The sequence below is a fragment of the Vulpes vulpes genome, chromosome 4 (genome assembly GCF_048418805.1).
Source record: "Vulpes vulpes isolate BD-2025 chromosome 4, VulVul3, whole genome shotgun sequence".
In the NCBI taxonomy this organism is placed as follows: domain Eukaryota; kingdom Metazoa; phylum Chordata; class Mammalia; order Carnivora; family Canidae; genus Vulpes; species Vulpes vulpes.
The window spans coordinates 26,022,388-26,042,632 of record NC_132783.1 but is presented as its reverse complement, the minus strand read 5'-3'; the positions used below and the strand labels follow the sequence as shown (position 1 = coordinate 26,042,632).

General features: G+C 38.7%; 1 protein-coding gene across 1 annotated transcript in view; it reads left to right on the top strand.

Moving 5' to 3' along the window:
• Positions 1-327: 327 nt before the first annotated feature.
• Positions 328-20,245, top strand: part of LOC140598736 (rho GTPase-activating protein 20-like) — a 42,041-nt gene continuing 22,123 nt past the window's right edge. The window contains exons 1-5 of the mRNA XM_072757265.1: positions 328-431; positions 3,671-3,817; positions 5,923-6,037; positions 16,662-16,971; positions 17,909-18,076. Coding sequence (XP_072613366.1) covers positions 16,907-16,971; positions 17,909-18,076 — 233 coding nt within the window. The 5' untranslated portion in view covers positions 328-431; positions 3,671-3,817; positions 5,923-6,037; positions 16,662-16,906. The remainder of the gene's footprint in view (positions 432-3,670; positions 3,818-5,922; positions 6,038-16,661; positions 16,972-17,908; positions 18,077-20,245) is intronic.

Sequence of the window (20,245 nt, the reverse complement as noted above, 5' to 3'; positions counted from 1 at the left end):
TTATGTATTCCTAAAAATGCCAAAATGATTATGCCAATTAAAGATCTTAGATACTAATTGTTATCTTTATTTTACAATATGCTGAATGTTTCCTGACTTGAAGCACTTGGCAGGTTTTCTGGTCATCTGTTATTTAATGACCTGATACTAAGATCAGCCTTAATCACTGGAATAATAAGTGAAATTATAATTGTTTTTTAAAAACTCCTTTTGAATGCATTCCTTAATTTGAGTTTTGAAGCATTTAATCAAACAAATAATCTTACCAGTGTTTTAAATAACTTGTTAAAACTTAAAATGAATCAACTCATTTGGTTTCTTCAGTAGCACACCCAGAGGAAAGTCTCAGAAGGCCATCCAGGATGAGATCCTCTCCGTAATCCGACAGATCACAGCTACCGTGACGTTTCTGCCGCTGTTGGAAGTCTCTTGTAAGTATTATATGACTTCATGATGGTTCAGATTTGTTGTGGAAAGATTAAGCTATTACTTTAAGAATTAACAGTTTTGTTGAGTTTTTTCTTAATTATCCATGTCATGGTATATAAGTGAGAAAAACGTCATGAATCTAAAGCGATGCTGGTTGTGTTTTATTTACAAGTGCCGAATAGGGAAAGAATGAAAGTTTTCATTCAGTACTCCTGAATATTTTGACGTAATTTCTTCCATTACTTTTATTTTATACACATTTCCTTGTATATAATTAAGACTTAGACAGGTATAACTGTGTCTTTCTTTTCTGGCTTAGTTACTCCTTCATTCATCAGATATACCCTAAATGCCTACTGTATGCCTTCCATGGTTCTGGGCATTGGGATACAGCGGTCACAAAACCAAGATGTTCTTTTTCTCTGGCTTAGATTCATGCTGTCTCGTGATCAATTATATACTTTCTGCAAATATCTTTAATGGCTTTTCTCTTTGAAGAAAAAAAAACAATCGAGTTTTTCATTAAGTAAAAAGGAGTACAGTATTTTCTGTACTAAAATTTCCATTGAAGAAAAGCAATTAGCTAATATAACTGATTAGAGATCAAGCCAAACTAGCTTTTCTGACATGATAGGTGGCTCACATGTGAGGGAGACAGGAAGGATACTTGTACCTTTCAAAAAATAATTGTACTTTAATGATCTTATCCCCAATTTAGGTTCATTTGACCTACTGATTTATACAAAGATTTGGTTGTCCTTGAATAATGGGAAGAGTCGGGACCACAGTTTATTACCAATTCTGAGGAAGTCTGTCTTCATTCATTTACTACTACTATCCACAAAGTAAATAGCATGGTGGCCTATAAAATTCCGACCAGTGACTGAGGATGAGATTAGGACAGTGATGTACTTGTAGTTCTCAGATGCGGTTTTCCTGAAACCAAGTCAACTATAGTTGATAAATTTTGTATCACTGGTTAATTTTTAGACTGGGGAAACTTAACATTATACATCTATTGAACTGTGCATAATTGTCCCATTTTTTGTTACCTGTATGACTTGATACAGGGTTGGCATAAATTATTGCACATTGTTCAAAAGGGAACTAGCAGATCACATCAGCATTGTTGTCAATTCCTTGAAAGTGGTAACTGTAGATGGATAACTTTTGCCATAAAACTAAATGCCTTCTTAAATCAGACCTTTTGGTCAAGGACTTTGCCTCTGGATTATAGGTAGGGAGATATTAAATGTAAAATACAGCAACAGAAGTATGAATATTGAGAGTCTTTGTTTAGATTCTGAAATTATCTAATGACAACCTGCAAGTAATGAAACATTGCTCATAATAGGTCTCTGCCATTTATTTCATTTGTATATTTTCCATATTGAAAACACTTCCAATTATTTGATTTTGATTTGTTGTAGAACTCGAACCTACAAAGCTATGTGTATTGCCACTGTTTAAATTCCTGTGATACAGAACTCTTAATTTTTTTGTTTTATAAAATCAAGCTTTAAATGATGATGAAATAAAGTTAAATATGTATGTTTAAAATTTGTCTTAAATATGTTTATATTGGTGTGGTATTAACACATATAATAGAATGGATTCAGTATAGCAAATAATATCTTGTGCCTACTGAGGCCTAAGGATACCAACTTGAATAAATCTGGAGGTACTTTCAATTTAACGAACAAGCTTTGATTATATCCCTTTAATCTTATAACCTTAGACTTAAAATAAGCATCATTCTCTGTATAAAATAATACATGTCATTTGGAATTAATTCATTTTAGCATATAGTGGACTGGAGAACTTTTCTATCCTCTTAGCTTTATTGCCAGCCTAGTTTTCCTTATTTTTTAAGGGTCAGTTTAAGGCAAACTTCTGACATCTTTTCTAATCTCTATTCTAAATGTTACCTTGTTTTGTAATTAAGTGCTTAGTATCAGACACCGTTCTAAGCTTTTTATATGAATTAACTCATTAACCTTCACTATAAAGTAAAAACACATAGCCTGTATCACTCATTCAGAAATGACAAAGTGAGCACCTGTTAAAGTTCCAAGTATTAGGATGAATGAAACAAAGTCTTGGTCTTTCTGAAGCTTGAGATATGGAGAGGAAAATAGATGGCAAGCTTCCAGGCAGTTACTACACAGGTTTATCTCATTATGTATTTGTTTTTTCACCTGAGTAATCTAATCTCTTTGATCCAGTTGCCTGCTTGTTAAGAATAAAAGGCAATTCTCTCATTGCAAGACAAATAAGTGCCAGTATTTGATGACAGGTATAGTGAATGCTATTGTGAAAGCCCATTGCCTGGAGAATTGTTGAAGCTATCTAATTGAGGTCCACCCACATATGTCCTTTTCCTGAATAAGAAAAGCAGTTCTGCAGAAAGGAAAATGATGTTGAATTAAGGTGTGGTCAAGAGTCTGGTTTTCCAAACATGAGGTATGTTACAAAGTGGACACTAGTAAGATTAAAGCATTTAAATTCTGTGCTGTTTGTAACCCCTAAACATGAAACATTAGGTTGAGACGGAAAGCAGAACTGGAAGTTCAGTAAAAATATGAAGAGTTAAAAAATCTGGTCCTACTTTTGGGACAAAAGTTTGAAATTCTTTTTAGAAAGCAGTAACTGCTTTAGGAAACACTAAATGCCTCTGCTAAATAACCAGAAATAATGTGGTCATTCCCTGAAAAATATTCACCAGTAGCAACTTTCTTAATAGATCACGGACAATACTTAAATTTCTGTCAGTTGTTTTTATTCGCCAAATTAAAAAGTCCTAATATTACCACTTATACTTCGTGGCTTATACCACTACTGACTCCTACTAGTACATATATTAGAGTTGAGTGGGAGCCAAGCTACAAGCTTTATTGGCAAAGCTCAACCGGAAAAGCTTTAGCCTATGGCTCCATCTAAACTTGTCCTGCCCTCTTTTCCTATACCTTGAAGTCCACCTTAAGAGGAAGATATTTAAATCAACAGATGTAAGAATTGCAAATGACCTATGAACAGTGGGTATTATATGTAAGTGATGAATCACTAAATTATACTCCTGAAACCAATATTACACTATATGTTAATTAAAATTTAAATAAATGTTTGGAAGAAAAAAAAAAGCCCTACATGACTTCCACACCATGTTATACAGTGAACCCAAGATTCTAAGAGAACCTAATGGGCCTGCCCTGGACTCTTGACTCAGTTTTGCTTACCATAGGTAGAGGAATGGAAACATGTTCCGACTGGGCCTATCCGGGTCTGAAATAGAGCCCCAGAAGGGACTGAACCACACGTCTCCAGGATTCTTCTCCCAGTGTCATCAATTGGAGAGAGGAGTCAAGCTTCCATGGGAATTCACACAGAGGTGTGTAATAGTCTCATGTATTAATTGGCTTTTGCACAAACAACCATAGAATAACAATTTTTTCCCGTGTAGTCTGTGGGTTATCTGGAGTGCTTGTCTTCTTCTTTGCCCCTGCAAATCTGCAGGGCACGTGTCTCCTTCTATTATTGAAGGGGCAATGGCTCACCAGGACTCCTAAAGCTTATCTTCAGAACTTTCACACTGACATTTTTGCCCATATTCCACTGATGCAGGTAAGTCTTAAGGCTAAGCCAAACTTCAATGGGGCCAGAAAGTACACTCTTCCCATGGACGTGGGGAGAGGGCTGTGCGAAAATCTGATGAAAGTGATAGAAAGATCAGGATACCTAAATAATGCTACCCTGTAACTCGTTTTCCATCAGATGTCACTAATGCTACAATATTCAAATTAAGGTGAACTTTTAACTTTAGTATTCAGCCTTTCCTATTCGAAATTAACATTGGGATTTCTGGCTACAAAGATATAAAGACATCAGAGGAAGAAAACACAGCACGTGTATTGGCTAGGTAATTTTTCATTTAATTTTCCTGCTTTAGTGCACAAGTAGAATTGCAGGATCAATGGACACACAAACAGCTCTACATTTTTTAAACTTTAGGTGGTCTCTTCTGTCCATGATCAAGAAGCTCATTTGGCTCCTCAGCAAGCACATCAAGAGAAGTGTGTATTCACCTTTCCTAATGGCTCCTACCCTTTTACATCCTTTTAGCAATTGAATGTCCATAACACATTACTTTCCATTTACTGTATTTACAAAACTCCAGGTTTCTTTGGGAGCGTTGTAATTACACTGTCCTCAGATGACTTTAACCAATTAATGGCAGGAACCAAAAGACAGAGGACTGAATCCTGTAAGTTATCTATATCGTTCAAAGAATAAATCAAGTGTGAATTTGTGAACCGTTGTGCAACACTTTCCCAACCAGTCAAAAGAATTGTTCATTAAATAACCTTTTACTCTTTAGGGAATTAATTTTTGGCTAAAGTTGTAAATAATAATATCTTCATCTTTTTATTAAATATGTAAAGCTCTGTTTTAAGTTATTTTTGTACAATGTAACCATGATAAAAACTTGTGTGTTGGAATAACTATGGAATAGAAATGCTGCTAAATTTCAAATTTTATTAGTTACACCTTCTTAGAGCAGATCTTTGTTTTTTATTTATTTTTTATTTATTTTTTACTGGAGTTCAATTTGCCAACATAGAGCATAACACCCAGTCCTCATGCCTTCAAGTGTCCCCCTCAGTGCCCGTCACCTAGTCACCCCATCCCCCCACCCACCTCCCCTTCCACTACCCCTTGTTCATTTCCCAGATTTAGGAGTCTCTAAGAGCAACTCTTTAAAGATCTTTCCATTCTTCATGAATATGGCTTTGAAAGCCAGCAGCATTAACTGATGTTTATTTTTAAAAAATCTCGTTGGGAAATCTACTTAATCTTCATTAGAGTTGACAGTCCTCTTCCAATCTGGCAAAAACATGGTAGCCTTAGCAACAAAACTATCAGAAAAAGCTTAGAGAGGAAAATGTCAAGAGTTGACGATCTGATTACAAAAGTCAGTTTATGTTACCATTTCACCTATTTTTGTGCTCTTACCATTTGATCTATTTTTATACTAGAGAAACATAATTTTAATTTATTTGTATAAATTCCATTCATCTGTGTTTATCTGCACCATTTTGCTAGGCAAGCTTGTTTGCACAAAGGAACACATGACATCAAAATCTTTATTGTTTTGGCATTTTATCTGTGCTAACAAAAGCCTCTGATTATAGGCACGACCACACATACTCCACTATCCATGCAAGGGAAAGATCTCAAACCTCTTCCAAAACTATCTAGTTATGGACATACCCAGTGGATACCTAGACATGGATCTGAATTTCTTTCTGAACGGCAGTGTCACTGACTCACATGCATTATTACTTAATCCTCACAGCAAATCTAGAGGGGTTATTCCCATTTTACACGTATAAAACCTGAGACTCAGGAAGGCCAGGTAATTTGCTGAACTTCAGACATCCAGGATCTAGCCCCAGGCCTGACCCTAAACCAATATTCTTTCTCATTGTTTTTCAGAAACTCGGCAACAGCGGAAGGTGCCCTGCTCCAGCTGCAGGGACTCAGCCAGAAAGACTGGAATACTACATGACTGTACCTGCAAGTTGGGGAAGGAGAACTCAACACTATTTGAGTATTGAGTTGCATTCATTTTTTAAAAAACACTTTTTCAAAATAAGCTATCATTAAATGTTTATATATACATAGTATTTTTGCTGTATAATAGCAGCATGCATTTTCTTCCATCAATGTTTTCTTCTCTCATTCTTTCACTTGTTTATGTAACTACATGCTGTGTTGGAATTTGGGCTTCTTTACGGGTTGGAACCAGTTCGAGAAAGGGGACACAGCAGGCAATTGAAATGTATGTTATCATCCAAATTATAGGGTTCCCTAGTAAAGCTGGGTAGAGGCTTAGACGTCATGCAAAAACAGGGTTTGCTACTGCATCTCCATAAACAAGCCATGGGATGGCCAGACAACTGCAGTTGTCCTCACTCAAGCCCACTCCAATAGGGGACCAAGAAACTCTTTAAGTACAAAAGCTCTACACAGCTTCTATAGGTCTTAAAAAGGTCTGCTCTACGTTGCTTGGGATGGTGTGAGAAAGTGAAGAGAGCGACCCCAAATCTCTTCTCCAACACCATGTTGTGTCATCAGGATTGGAGTCGAATCCTGAAGAGGGGAATAACACGCATCCCTCCTAATGCTTGCCAGCTTTTTAATTTTTTAAATATATTACATTGTGGATTCCACTGGCATCATGTGAGTTGTTTTAAGTAGGCATACTCCCAGGCATTTTTTTTTCAGTTTTATTAATTATGTATGCATTTTCATCTGTAGTCAGAAAGATACCTGTTTTTTTTTTCCTAACATGTTTTAACACATATTACCCTGAGCAAAGATTGTAAAGTCCATGCTGAATACTTAAAAACATGTATTTGTAGAAAAGTCATGAAGGCGGTGTACGCATGATGGAAGGCTGAGAAACAATGTCATAACCCTTTGTACTCAGGCATCAGAAGGGGACCAGGCAGCTGTCCCTCTCAGCCGAGTGGTGCATGCTCACAGTGCTGCTGTGCTCACACAGACCCCATGTCTGCTTCTCCCTACACAGAGTCCTTCTGGGACTTCTTGAAGGGCATTTTGCTTTTTGCCCGTAAAAGACTAGCACCATGAGTCAGATAGTACTAAGCTGAAAGTTCACTCTCTAATTCTATTTCTTATCACTAATTATGCCCAGTCATGTTGTCCAAAATAGCTCACCAGATTTTATGAAATGAATACAGAGAACTATATCAATATGAAAATGTCCCAAATTTGAACAATATGAAACTGATTTTTGTTACTCAACTTCCCCACAAACTAAATCCCCTTGCAAGGAAAAGCTCATGGAGCTTTTATTTAAAGTCCAAATGCTCTCACTCTCCATTTTATACAATTGGCTCAGTGTAAGCCAGAGGCTTTTACTTAGAGCCGAGGTTCCTATAGCTGCAGCTGTGTCCTGGGATTTCACAGGAATGAGTATAGCTTCTTCAGCCTCTTCAAAGTTGCTTCAAATCTCTAATTAGTTCTAGTCTCCAAGGGGTCAGCAGTCACAAAAGAAACTGTCCACTATAGAAGTTGTCACAAACAAAACTGTGGTACCCCAATTAAGTGACTATGTAATGTCATCTGATACTGCTATCGGAGCACAGCAGATAACTTAGTAGCACCTATGCTGGAGACAGCGAGGACCTGGTCTAGGTCCGGTGGCAAGCCAGCCAGCTGCACCAGCACTGAATCCATGGCCTGTGAATCTGTATGACTGAGCAGAAAGTGCCCATCAATAGTTGTGCTTCCCCATGTTTAATATAGGTATTCCTTTGCTTTTGCTGTTGTTTTGTTTTGGTGATGTGTGCAGTGGTCTCCCATATATATTACCTACTTTCTCTCAGAGAGTGACATTTGAGACATTATTGCCTTCTTCAAAAATGTAGATAGGTATTCTGGTTTCTTCATTTCCTTGTGTCTTGTGTCTCGTGTTTTGGCTACTTTGGTACAAGATTGTGAGACCACAAGTCTAGAGAGAATTTCTCCTGTCACATTCTCCCAAGTCTGTTCTCTCTAGGACAGGGAAGTACACTCTCCTCTTAAAATGCATGAGGAATGGGATAATGAACATCATCCTACTCCCTTAGTGCTATGTTTTACTAGTATATGAAGTTTTATTTTTTCTGAAAATGATAATTGTCATCTCTCTTCCATAGATGTTTCATTCCTACCTAGGCAGGTTGAGTTCGGCCAGGCAAAGCAGTAGTTGGATAGAATCAAGATTCTAAGAAAATAAAATACTGTGATCACAGTAAGAGGCAATGAGTCAAGATTAGTCTTTTGTCAAGAAGTAAAAGAAGGATAACAAAGTTTAGCAAAACTTTAAAGAGGATCTAGATATCACAGATTAAAGTAGTCAAAAGTTAGTATTCCAAAGAGTTGCACATTGAAAAGATAGAACCCAAGCACAAAACAAAAATATTCCAAAAAACTTAAATTCAGGACAGAAACTTTTTTTTAGAAGCTTTTTAAAAATTTTTATTTATTTATGAGAGAGAGGGAGAGAGAGAGAGAGAGAGAGAGAGGCAGACACAGGCAGAGGGAGAAGCAGGCTCCGTGCACTGGGAGCCCGACGTGGGACTCGATCCCAGGTCTCCAGGATCATGCCCAGGGCCAATGGCAGGCGCTAAACCGCTGCACCACCCAGGGATCCCCAGGACAGGAACTTTTCTAGTCTCTTATTCCTTCCTGCCTCCATAGGATTGGACTACTGGTGTGAGGAGAGAGATTGCAGATGGGAAGGAAGTGGTGCCAAGAGCTGCAGCTGCAAAAAGTCGAGTTGGTTTTGTTTCTTCTAACTTTTAAACTTAAATTTAATACATACACATGTTTTAAAAATCAAGCAGTAGAGAATGATACCAAGAGAAAAGTAAATTCTCAGCCTGAACTTGTTCCCCGACTTATTTCCAGCTCCCTGTTTTTAAGTACTTTCTGTTCTCCTGGTGGTTATCACAGTACCCCTGAAATATGTGTTAATACTTGATTTCTCCTTTTATCTTGTTTATCAACATTAGATAGCATCTATTGGAAGATGAGAAACTTATTTCTTTGATCCATCCATGTCTACATTTTTCCAGTTACATTGCTTTGATATTTCTGGTGATTATCATTTTAAAGAGTATATTTAAACTCTATTTTGTTACATCAATTTTACACGGTATATAATTGATTTCTTGCTATATAAATAAATAGGTGAGAAAAATCTGTGACATTATCTTCCATATCTCTCTGCTGCTTTAATATTCAGACTTCCAGTATTTCATATTATCAGTGTTAATATTAGTCAGATTCTCTTTTACACTTGTTGTCTTCCAAGCTTTGTTTGTATGTTGATTCTACCAATTAAAATAGCTTTTCTGTTATTCCAATGATTAATTTTCTCCTTACTGAAGGACTAAATAGGTCTAGTTATTGAGGAAAAAATAGGGTAACCTTAGGTCAGGAAAACTGAAAGATGAATGTTCCAAGTGTCAAGGTCAAATAGGATTCCTTGAACTCAATCTTCAAGACTTTCTATTCAATTTGGTCGATGATACCTTTAATATACAAGAAATATTTATCTGCCTTTGTTCTTATTTTGTAGCCACCTCTTTTTTGGCTTCTTGACTCTAAAGATGTTTGTTGGTTTTGTTTTCTTAATTTTTTTTTCCGTTCTCTTGTTTTTCTCAGGAGTCTACTGTTATAATATCTGTTCCACTTGCACCTTTTTTTTTTTTTTTTTTTTGGTTTATTCTAAATTTTCTGGGTCTTTTTCCCAAATATGCGAGTGATGAAAAAGGTTCATCAGCGCTGGTAGCATGATTTTCCACTGTGGTATTAGACCTTTTTCTTGAATGAAAAATGGATGGCAGGGTCTTTGTACATATAAGCTAGTAGTACTGTTTTAGGGTACATTTCGGTATTTTGTTCATCATGTATTTTTTGAAAATTGACTTCTAAAAATATTACATTAAAATATCATATCTTCTTTACTTAGTTTTTTGGTGCATCTCAAATTTTGTGTGCCTGGTTTCACTCACTGCAGTATCTCTATCTGCTTTGGGACAAGGACCTGGAAGGTTAAAAGTAATTTCCAGATATGGTCAGTAGAGGGCAGCAAAGGGTAGTGGCGTGAACACTCAACTGCCAAGGCCTGGGCTTCCCTTTTTTCCCTCTTTATAGAGATCAATTAGTGGTAGTCGAAAATCCAGAGTGCCAGAATCAGGATAGAAATTACTCATAATACTGATCCAGGATGGGTATCAAGCTTAGAAGGCAGTGGAAATGTTTAGCCACAAATTCATAGCCTGGTATCTATCAAAGAGATGTGAACCACTGGACATTAGGAGGGGAATCATTAGACTTTCACAGTCCTGACTCTTACTCCCAGCCTGTCTAAAACCTAAGATCTGGTTCTGTAAAGTATCAGGAGTCTCCTACCCACATTGAGAGCTGATGCAAATTTCCTGTCATTATCTGATACGTCATTTGCAAATATCTTTTCCCACTCTGTAGGTTGTCTTTTAGTTTTGTTGACTGTATCCTTTGCTGTGCAAAAGCTTCTTATCTTGATGAAGTCCCAACAGTTCATTTCTGCTTTTGTTTCTTTTGCCTTCGTGGATGTATCTTGCAAGAAGCCACTGTGGCCGAGTTCAAAAAGGGTGTTGCCTGTGTTCTCCTCTAGGATTTTGATGGAATCTTGTCTCACATTTAGATCTTTCATTCATTTTGAGTTTATCTTTGTGTATGGTACAAGAGATTGGTCTAGTTTCATTCTTCTGCTTGTGGATGTCCAATTTTCCCAGCACCATTAATTGAAGAGACTGTCTTTCTTCCAGTGGATAGTCTTTCCTCCTTTATCGAATATTAGTTGAACATAAAGTTGAGGGTCCACTTCTAGATTCTCTATTCTGTTCCATTGATCTATGTGTCTGTTTTTGTGCCAGTACCACACTGTCTTGATGACCACAGCTTTGTAGTACAACCTGAGAATTCTCACAGAGGAAGAGATAGACATGGCCAACAAGCACATGAGAAAATGCTCTGCATCACTCGCCATCAGGGAAATACAATCAAAACCACAGTGAGATACCACCTCACACCAGTGAGAATGGGGAAAATTAACAAGGCAGGAAACCACAAATGTTGGAGAGGATGAGGAGAAAGGGGAACCCTCTTACACTGTTGGTGGGAATGTGAAATGGTGAAGCCACTCTGGAAAACTGTGTGGAGGTTCCTCAAAGAGTTAAAAATAGACCTGCCCTACGACCCAGCAATTGCGCTGCTGGGATTTACCTCAAAGATGCAGATGGAATGAAATGCCGGGACACCTGCACCCCGATGTTTCTAGCAGCAATGTCCACAATAGCCAAACTGTGGAAGGAGCCTCGGTGTCCATCGAAAGATGAATGGATAAAGAAGATGTGGTTTATATATACAATGGAATACTACTCAGCCATTAGAAATGACAGATACCCACCATTTGCTTCGACGTGGATGGAACTGGAGGGTATTATGCTGAGTGAAATAAGTCAATTGGAGAAGGACAAACATTGTATGGTCTCATTCATTTGGGGAATATAAATAACAGTGAAAGGGACTAGGATGGAACGGAGTAGAAATGGGTAGGAAATATCAGAAAGGGAGGCAGAACATGAAGACTCCTAACCCTGGGAAATGAATAGGGGTGGTGGAAGGGGAGGTGGTCGGGGGGTGGGGGTGACTCGGTGGTGGGCACTGAGGGGGGCACTTGACAGGATGAGCACTGGGTGTTATTCTGTATGTTGGCAAATTGAACACCAATAAAAATAAATTTATTTAAAAAAAGAAATGAAAGAGGAGAAATAACAAACAATACCACAAAAATATAAAGGATTTTAAGAGAATATTATGAAAAAATTATATGCAAAGTCATTGGGCAACCTAGAAGAAATGGATAAATTCCTAGAAACATATAACGTCTCAATGCTGAGTTGGGAAAAAATACAAAATTTGAAAGACTGATTATCAGCAGTGAAATCAAATCAGTAATAAAAAAACTCCCAAGAAAACAAAAGTACAGGACCAGATGGCTTCATAGGTAAATTTCAGCAAACATGTAGGGACGCCTGGGTGGTTCAACAGTTGATCATCTGCCTTTAGGTTGTGATCCTAGAGTCCTGGGATTGAGGCCTACATCGGGCTCCTTGAGTAGATCTTGCTTCTCCTTCTGCCTCTGTCTCTGCCTCTGTCTTTTTCTGTCATGGATAAATAAATAAAATACTTAAAATTTTTTTTTACCAAACATATAAAGAAGAGTTAACACCTACTTTTCTCAAACTACTTCAAAAAACAAAGAATGAAAGCTTCTATGTATTCTGTGAAGGCAGCATTACCCTGATATCAAAACCAGATGAAGACACTACAGAGAGAGAGAGAGAGAGAAAGAGAGAGAGAGAGAGAGAGAACTACAGGCCAATATCTCTGATTAACATACATGCAAAAATCCTCAACAAAGTATTAGCCAACCAAATCCACCAATACATTAAAAAAGTCATTTACCATGATCAAGTGGGATTTATTCTTAGTATGCAAATGTGATTCAATATTCACAAATCCATTAACATAATACATCTCATCAACAAGAGAAGGGTAAAAACGATGATCATTTTAATAGGTGCAGAAAAGCATTTAAAAGTACAACATCCATTCATGATACAAACTCAACAAAGTAGGTTTAGAGGGAACATACCTCAACAGAATGAAGACCATATGTGAAAAACTACAGCTAATGTCATACTCAATGGTGAAAAAGTGAGAGCTTTTCCCCAAGGTCAAGAACAAAACAAGGATTTCCACTCTCACTACTTTTATTTAGCATAGTACTGGAAGTCCTAGCCCCAGCAATCAGACAAGAAAAAGCAATAAATGGCATCCAAATGGGTAAGGAAGATGTAAAACTTTCACTATTTGCAAGTGCCATGATACTATATGTAGAAAACCCTCAGGATTCTACCAGAAACGGACTAGAACTGATAAATGAGTTCAGGAAAGTCACAGGATACAAACCAATATACAGAAATCCACTGCATTTCTATACACTAATAATGAAGAGCAAAAAAAGAAATTAAGAAACAGTCCCATTAACAATTGTACCAAAAATAATAAGATACCTAGAAATAAGCTTAAACAAGGAAGTGAAAGACCTATATATATATATACACACTGAAAAACTATAAAACATTGGTGAAAAAAATTGAAGACAACACAAATGGAAAAATATTCCATGCTTATTGATGAGAGAACAAGTATTAATAAAATGTTCCATACTCAAAATGATCTACAGATTTGATGGAATCCCTATCAAAGTACTAATAGTATTTTTCGCAGAACTAAAACAAGTAATTCGTAAGGATGTATGGAACCACAAAAGACCCCAAATAGCCAAAGCAATCTTGAAAAAGAAAAAAACTGGAGGTATCACAGTCCCAGATTACAAGATATATTACAAAGCTGTAATAATCAAAACAGTATGGTATTGACAAAAATGGACAATAGATCAATAATACGGTATTATGGGCATAAAGATCACCTTACAGTATCTCTTCTATTTGATATTTAGGGTGAAAACATAGGTGTTCGGTGAAATAGATGAAAACAGACCCGGGCAGCCCAGGTGGCTCAGTTGTTTAGCGCTGCCTTCAGCCCAGGGCATGATCCTGGAGACCCAGGATGGAGTCCCACGTCAGGCTCCCTGCATGGAGCCTGCTTCTCCCTCTGCCTGTGTCTCTGCCTCTCTCTCTCTCTCTCTCATTCTGTGTCTCTCATGAATAAATACATAAATAAAGTCTTGAAAAAAGAAAACAGACCCCATCATTATTATTCTCTTTAGAGCTCATTCATCAAATTAAAATAAATCACAATGGTATTATGGAAGAAATTAAGCTTTATTACTGCAAAGGTAACTGTGACATGGTAAAAGAAAGCTCCCTTTAGCTTTCTCAGGCAAACTTTTCTCTCCTTTGCTTTACTACAAGGAGAAGATGCTATCAAAAACTATCTTTCTCAATTAATTCCTTAAAACCAGTGACTCACCATCCTGGTTACATGTAAGAATCACTCAAAGAGCTTTTTCCATATCTGATGAATCAGAAGCTCTGGGGGAGGCAGTTTCAGAATGAGTGCCTGAAAAGCCTCCCAAGTGAGTCTGATGCATATCAGAATTGATCAACAGGACGAGATTCTAAAAGGAGAGAAGTTTTCCTGGCCTCTAAATCTCTAACCTCTCTGAAGGGAGACGCAGAGAATGGGACATATTCTGAGAATTGGGGAAGGTGCAGAGAGAAATCTGCCTATATTTTTTTACCTGAAATAGATTATTTTTTACCTGAAATAGATTTTGACAGGTGCTTGATGGGAGGCCAGAAAGTGTTGCCCAATGAGCCTCCATGGTTCTGAATACAGTCAAGCATGGCCAGACTAGCACTTGTCCTTTAAAAGTGGTGAGAAGGGGCGCCTGGTGGCTTACTTGGTTAAGTTTCTGACTCTTGATTTCCGCTCAGGGTTATGATCTCAGGATCATGAGAGAGAGCCCCAGGTCAGACTCCATACTCAGCACCATTTGTGCTTCTCTCTCTCTCTCTCTCTCTCTCTCTCTCTCTTTCTTTCTCTGCTCCCCCTCTTGTGCCCATGCACTGTCTCTTTCTCTCTCTCTCTCTCTCAAATACATAAAATAGTTATTCTGTATGTTGGTAAATTGAACACCAATAAAAAATCAACTTATTTAAAAAAATAAATAATAAAAATTTAATAAAAGTGGTTTGAAGCCTGGAGGCCACTATCTACATGCCACTTCTGTGTTAGTTTGGTTTTAAGATGAGAAGCCTTAATAAAGTCTAAAAGGACTACCAGGACTTGTGCTCTCACCTCTACCTAATTTACAGGCCGATTTCACTCTCCTGTACCTTCTGCCTGTGTCTCCAATCCAGCAAAGTCTTCCATGTTTCTGAAACATCAGTTAGTCACATTCTGTCCCTTCAACTGACAAATGTATCTTCCCTCCCTTGCCCCTTTCTTCCTCTTTCTCTCTTCTGTGTAGTCCCAAGTCATTCTTTAAAGGTCATTTCAAATGAGCTCGTCAAAGAAGTCTTCCTCTCCATAATTGAAATCAGGTGTCAAGGCCCTCTCTAAATTTCTCATCTCACTCTTTAATTTTCCTCTGCAGTACTTCCCAGAGGCTGTGTTAGGCAGTTCTTGATGGCATTCTCTGTTTAATATCTGTCTTCCCCCCTCCTCACTTAAATCCTGGTTTTGTGAGACTTGGGCCTGGCTCCCTGTTGCCCAGACCTATCAAGTGCCTTTCTCCTAGTACAGGTTCAAACACTATCCGTTGAATGAATAAAGTAAATAAGACAAAGACTATTTTATGTCATGCCTTTTCCCCTGTCCATCCCTGCCAGAAAACTATTTCATTCACTTGTTCAATACAGAATTTTTTGATTCCTCTGATGCGTCAATGTTTGTGAGAATTTAATGATAAAGCAGACATAGACTCCTTCCTTGAGGTCCCTAGAGTCTAGTGGGGCATAAAAGATAGGTTTTCACATGCCTGTTACAGGAGCCTGTAAGAGAAACCACAAACTTTGTCTGTAGGATCAAATTTCAGTCCTCCACAGTTGTCAAAGAAAGACACTGTCCATGTGGGAAGAGTGGGGGTGGGGGGTCCTCACAGGAAGCTGCGTGACCTCCTGAGTCAGCTGGATTTGAATCCTTCATGTTACGTCACGGCTGCTTGGATTCAGAGCCCAACCTGTATGCGCAGGAGCCTCATCATCTGTAAAATCATCAGTTTCCTAGTGGAAAGGGAACACTGTCTTCATGTAACATGTTTTTAACAGGCTCCTGTAGGTGCTTGGACACTGAAGGAGATGTCCAGGTGGCAAATCAATGGTTAGTATCACTAACCATTTGGGAAATGCAAGTGAAATCCACAGTGAGATATCACACTACACAGCTATCAGAATAGCTAAAATAAAAAATGACAACACCAAATGCTCGTGTGGATGGGGGGAAACTGAACGACTCATACAGTACTGGGGAGAATGTGAAATGGCACAGCCATTCTGGAAACCAGTTGGACAGTTCCTAAGAAAAAACTATAAAAACAACAACAACAACAACAACAACAACAAAATAGCTAGCATATGACCTGGCTCTTCCCGTCCTGGGCATTTAGCCCAGAGAAGTGAAGACTTCACACTGACACAAAAACCTGTACACAGATGTTTATAGTAGCTTTATTAGTGACAGCCAAAACCTGCAGACACTTCGAACTCCTTCAACAGGTAGTTACGCAAACTGTGATACATCCATATCATAATGTACTACTAAGGGACACCAAGAAATGAACTGTGAATCCTTGCAGCCATCTAGATGAATCTCCAGTTACACCAAATGGGAAAAAGCAAATCCCCAAATGTCATAAACTATGTGATCCCATCTGTATAACATTCTTGACATGGCAACCTTTTACACATGGAGAACAGATTTTGTGATTGCCCGGGATTAAGGAGGTGGTGGAGGGGGAAAGAAATTTGTGTGGTTGTAAATGGGGAATAGGAAGGACCCTTGTGGTGATGGAAGTGTCTCTGGAAGACTCCATCTGTAAAAAAAAAACTGATGTCATCTCCCTGTGTTATTTCTTATAGCTGCAAACGAATCTACAGTTATCTCAAAATAAAATGATTACTTTTAAAAAATCAAAACTTGGAGGCCAAGAAAAGGAAACCAGTATGTCAGTTTGGCAGTTACAGCATGAGCTTTGAATCTGTGACATCATAATGGCAGTGACCGCGGACCGCTGCAGAATCTTGAGGCTTCAAGCAGTTGACAGTACTCTGCCAAGTGCTGTAGACTCCCTTGATTTCCCGTCCCACGAATTGAAGAGAAAAGGATGTTCCCGTCAATCAGAAAGCATGCTGAGCTCACAGGTGGTCATTCAAGGCTTCAGCGCATGAGGTAGTCTTCTGATACACTATTTCTGATCATCCAAACAGACCGGCAATAACAGGAACTGTTGTTTTCTTTTGTTTCCTCTAATACATAGAAACTAAGTAGTCACTTCAGCACCAGCTTCCTGAAAAGCTGCTCCTGTTCTTAAGATTCAGTGCTGCTGAGCAGAAGGGAGCAGGCTTTATACATCCTTGGGGGAGGCGGAGACACTTTCTTGGCTCCACGAGAGAGCCAACTCTCTCTCTCCATGAGACAGAATTTTCAGTGGGTCTATGAAAATACCTGTCCTAGTTATGAAAGAATTTTTACATTCTGTTCAATTGTGTTGTTTTAGTACCTATTTTGACCAGGAATTCCTGTCAGAGCTCAGCCAAGGAATAGCTAAACTCTTGTGTTCAGAAACTTTCTGAGGTTTCCAATATTTTTGCTGATCTTTGAGAATTTTTACCCCAATTTTGAATATTGAATTAGATAAGATGGGGGTCAACTTCCAGGATCTTCAGTTATCTTCATTTTATCTTAACATAAAAGCAATTTGTAATTGATTCTTCACACGTTGTTTTATTTTATATTAGGCCACAAGTTGTCCTGTTTATTGTTGTTGTTCATTCACCTTCTTGTAATGTGCTCTACCTTTGGCTTCTTGGCTTTTGCCTACCTAATGGCTCACAATGAGCTTTGCTTCTTTCTCCACCACATCTCTAAGTATTGGCAGGCCCAAGGGCTTTGTCCTTGAAACTGTCCTCCCTCTGCATCAGTTTCCCAAGTGACCTCACCACTTTCTATAGCTTTCGGTAACTCAGGAATCCCTGATTCTGAGCTCTGGAGCTCTGCTTTGGGGGTTGAGACTACATTTTAGTGTTGTGTGAACCTTGAAACTTGGCATTAAACTATATTGTGTATTTGACCAGTAACTAGCTGCTCTGTGTTTGATGTGTTGTAGGAAGAGCTCGTCTGTGGAGGTGGACACCCACAGCGAAAGCACTACATCATCTGAGGGTGCCACTCATACCCTGCTCATCCATGGTCCCGTTGAGCTCAAGAAAGGCTGGAGGAGGAAGAAGTGGCAGCTTTTCTTGTACAGCGATTTATTACTGATGTCTAATACCAAGTAGGTGTACCATGTTTCGTGCTCTTGTGATTCTCCAAAAAATTGCATTCCCATTAACCCTTACTATACGAAAACATTACATTTTTTCCCTTTTGTGTTTGCCAATGCTTGAATCCTTCATTCCATGAGTACTTCTGGAGGTCTTGTTTTGTGTCATGTCCCTGCAGCAAATACAATTGCCAATGTGACAGGCCAATGTCTCTCCTGCCTGGGACTTACAAATGGCAAAATAAGAGGGGGAATGATAATGATTAGTGCTGCTGATAGAAGGTGGATAGGGGGCTGTGCGGAGAGGGTGGGAACGTGTTAGAGAGGAATAGTCTAGGAGGGCTTCTCTGAGGTGGAGCATTAAAACCAAATCTATGAGAAGAGAAGCAGCCACATTCCCAGACAATGTGCCTGAGCCGTCGAGGCTGAGGGACTTGCAGGCCTACGTGGGTACAATCTGACCCCTCAGAGAGAGGGGCTCAGGGAAGCCTGATTTGACTAGAGCCCAGAGCATAGGCCATGCTATCAGATATGATACTATGCTCAGGGGTCTAGTCACACAGGGTCTTCACAGGCCATGGTAAAAAAGTGGAAATATTTTGCCAAAGGATTTTTAACTAGGGGACTGACCAAATCTGATTTATATTTCTAGCAAATTTTTCTGACTGTTGCTAGATAATAGATGGATGGGTAAGCAAGAGTGGAAGCAGGGAGAGTAGTTAGGGGAGGCCATAGTCCTGATGGATGGTATCAGGGCTCTATCTTAGCAGTTTAGTAAAAAGGAAAGATGGAGCAGGTTAACCCGGGTGGCTCAGGGGTTTATCTTTGCCTTTAGCTCAGGGCGTGATCCTGGAGACCCAGGATTGAGTCCCACATCAGGCTCTCTGCAGGGAGTCTGCTTCTCTCTCTGCCTGTGTCTCTACTTCTCTCTCTCCTCTCTGTGTTTCTCATGAATAAATACATAAATCTTAAAAAAAAAAAACATGGAGCAGATAGATGGAATCTAGGAGAAAGAATCGACTGTGTGCACTTTCCTCTCAACCCTGAACACAAATGCATCGAATATCCAGTCTAGAACATGATGATTGCTCAATAAACGTCTGGGAGCAGTTCATGGAAGGTCACCTGTTTACTTACTCCATCTCTGTTTGCATTATTCACAAAACATGGAAGACAAAGAACACTCCCACAAACAAATTATCAAGAAGCTATGGTCTTGCGAAAAAACTAACTCCCTCTTTTTTTTACTGCTTTCACCCTAGATCCCAGTTATGCCATGTCATAGGTAAGACATGCTAGTAATAATTTTGCAAAATGCTATACTCATCTGAGTTACATTAATAGTAATTTATCAGGGGCTTACTACATGTCAGATACTATGCTAAAAAACTTTATGTACCTAATTTTGTCCAACCTTACAACGACCCTGTGAGATGGGAGTATTTTTATATTGGAGAACCTTGATGCTCAGAGGTCTAATGGATCTGCCCAGGTTACCATATTAGTAATGGACAGAGTCTACATTTGAAATCAGGTCTATTTATTTCAAAGCACAGGCTTTTATTCACTATGTGGTGCTACCATTTCTATTCTCTCTTTTTTCCTGAATTTCATACAACATTCCATGAACACCTAGATTCTTTCACTATTGAAAGCAACCCTTCCTTTACATTGAGTGAACAACTAACTCCAGTCTGCTTGGTAACAAATAGATCAGAACGCTTAGCGAATTGAAAAATGAAGGAAATATAGCTATCAAAAAATCAGAGGCAAAGATAGTAGTAAAATATATTTGAGACTAGGGAAATTGCCCATAGATGTAACTTCGAGGGTGGTGATGTCATAAGGAGGCCAAAGAGAAAAAGAATGTCCAGGCCTTGGCATGAGGTCCATATGAAAGACTCTCTTCCTCTTGATAGAGGCCCATGTCATTATTTTAAAAATGCAGACTAGTTACCATTCTCTTTATTTAACCAAAGTGAGTATGGGAGACCAAAATATGCGGGATGCATGCTGGGAACCACACTAGGAACATCACAGATGCCTCACCCACCTGGGTTTCTCAGTGATTGAGCATCTGCCTTTGGCTCAGGTCGTGATCCCTGGGTCCTGGGATCGTGTCCCACATCAGGTTCCCCACAGGGAGCCTGCTTCACCCTCTGCCTATGTCTCTGCCTTTCT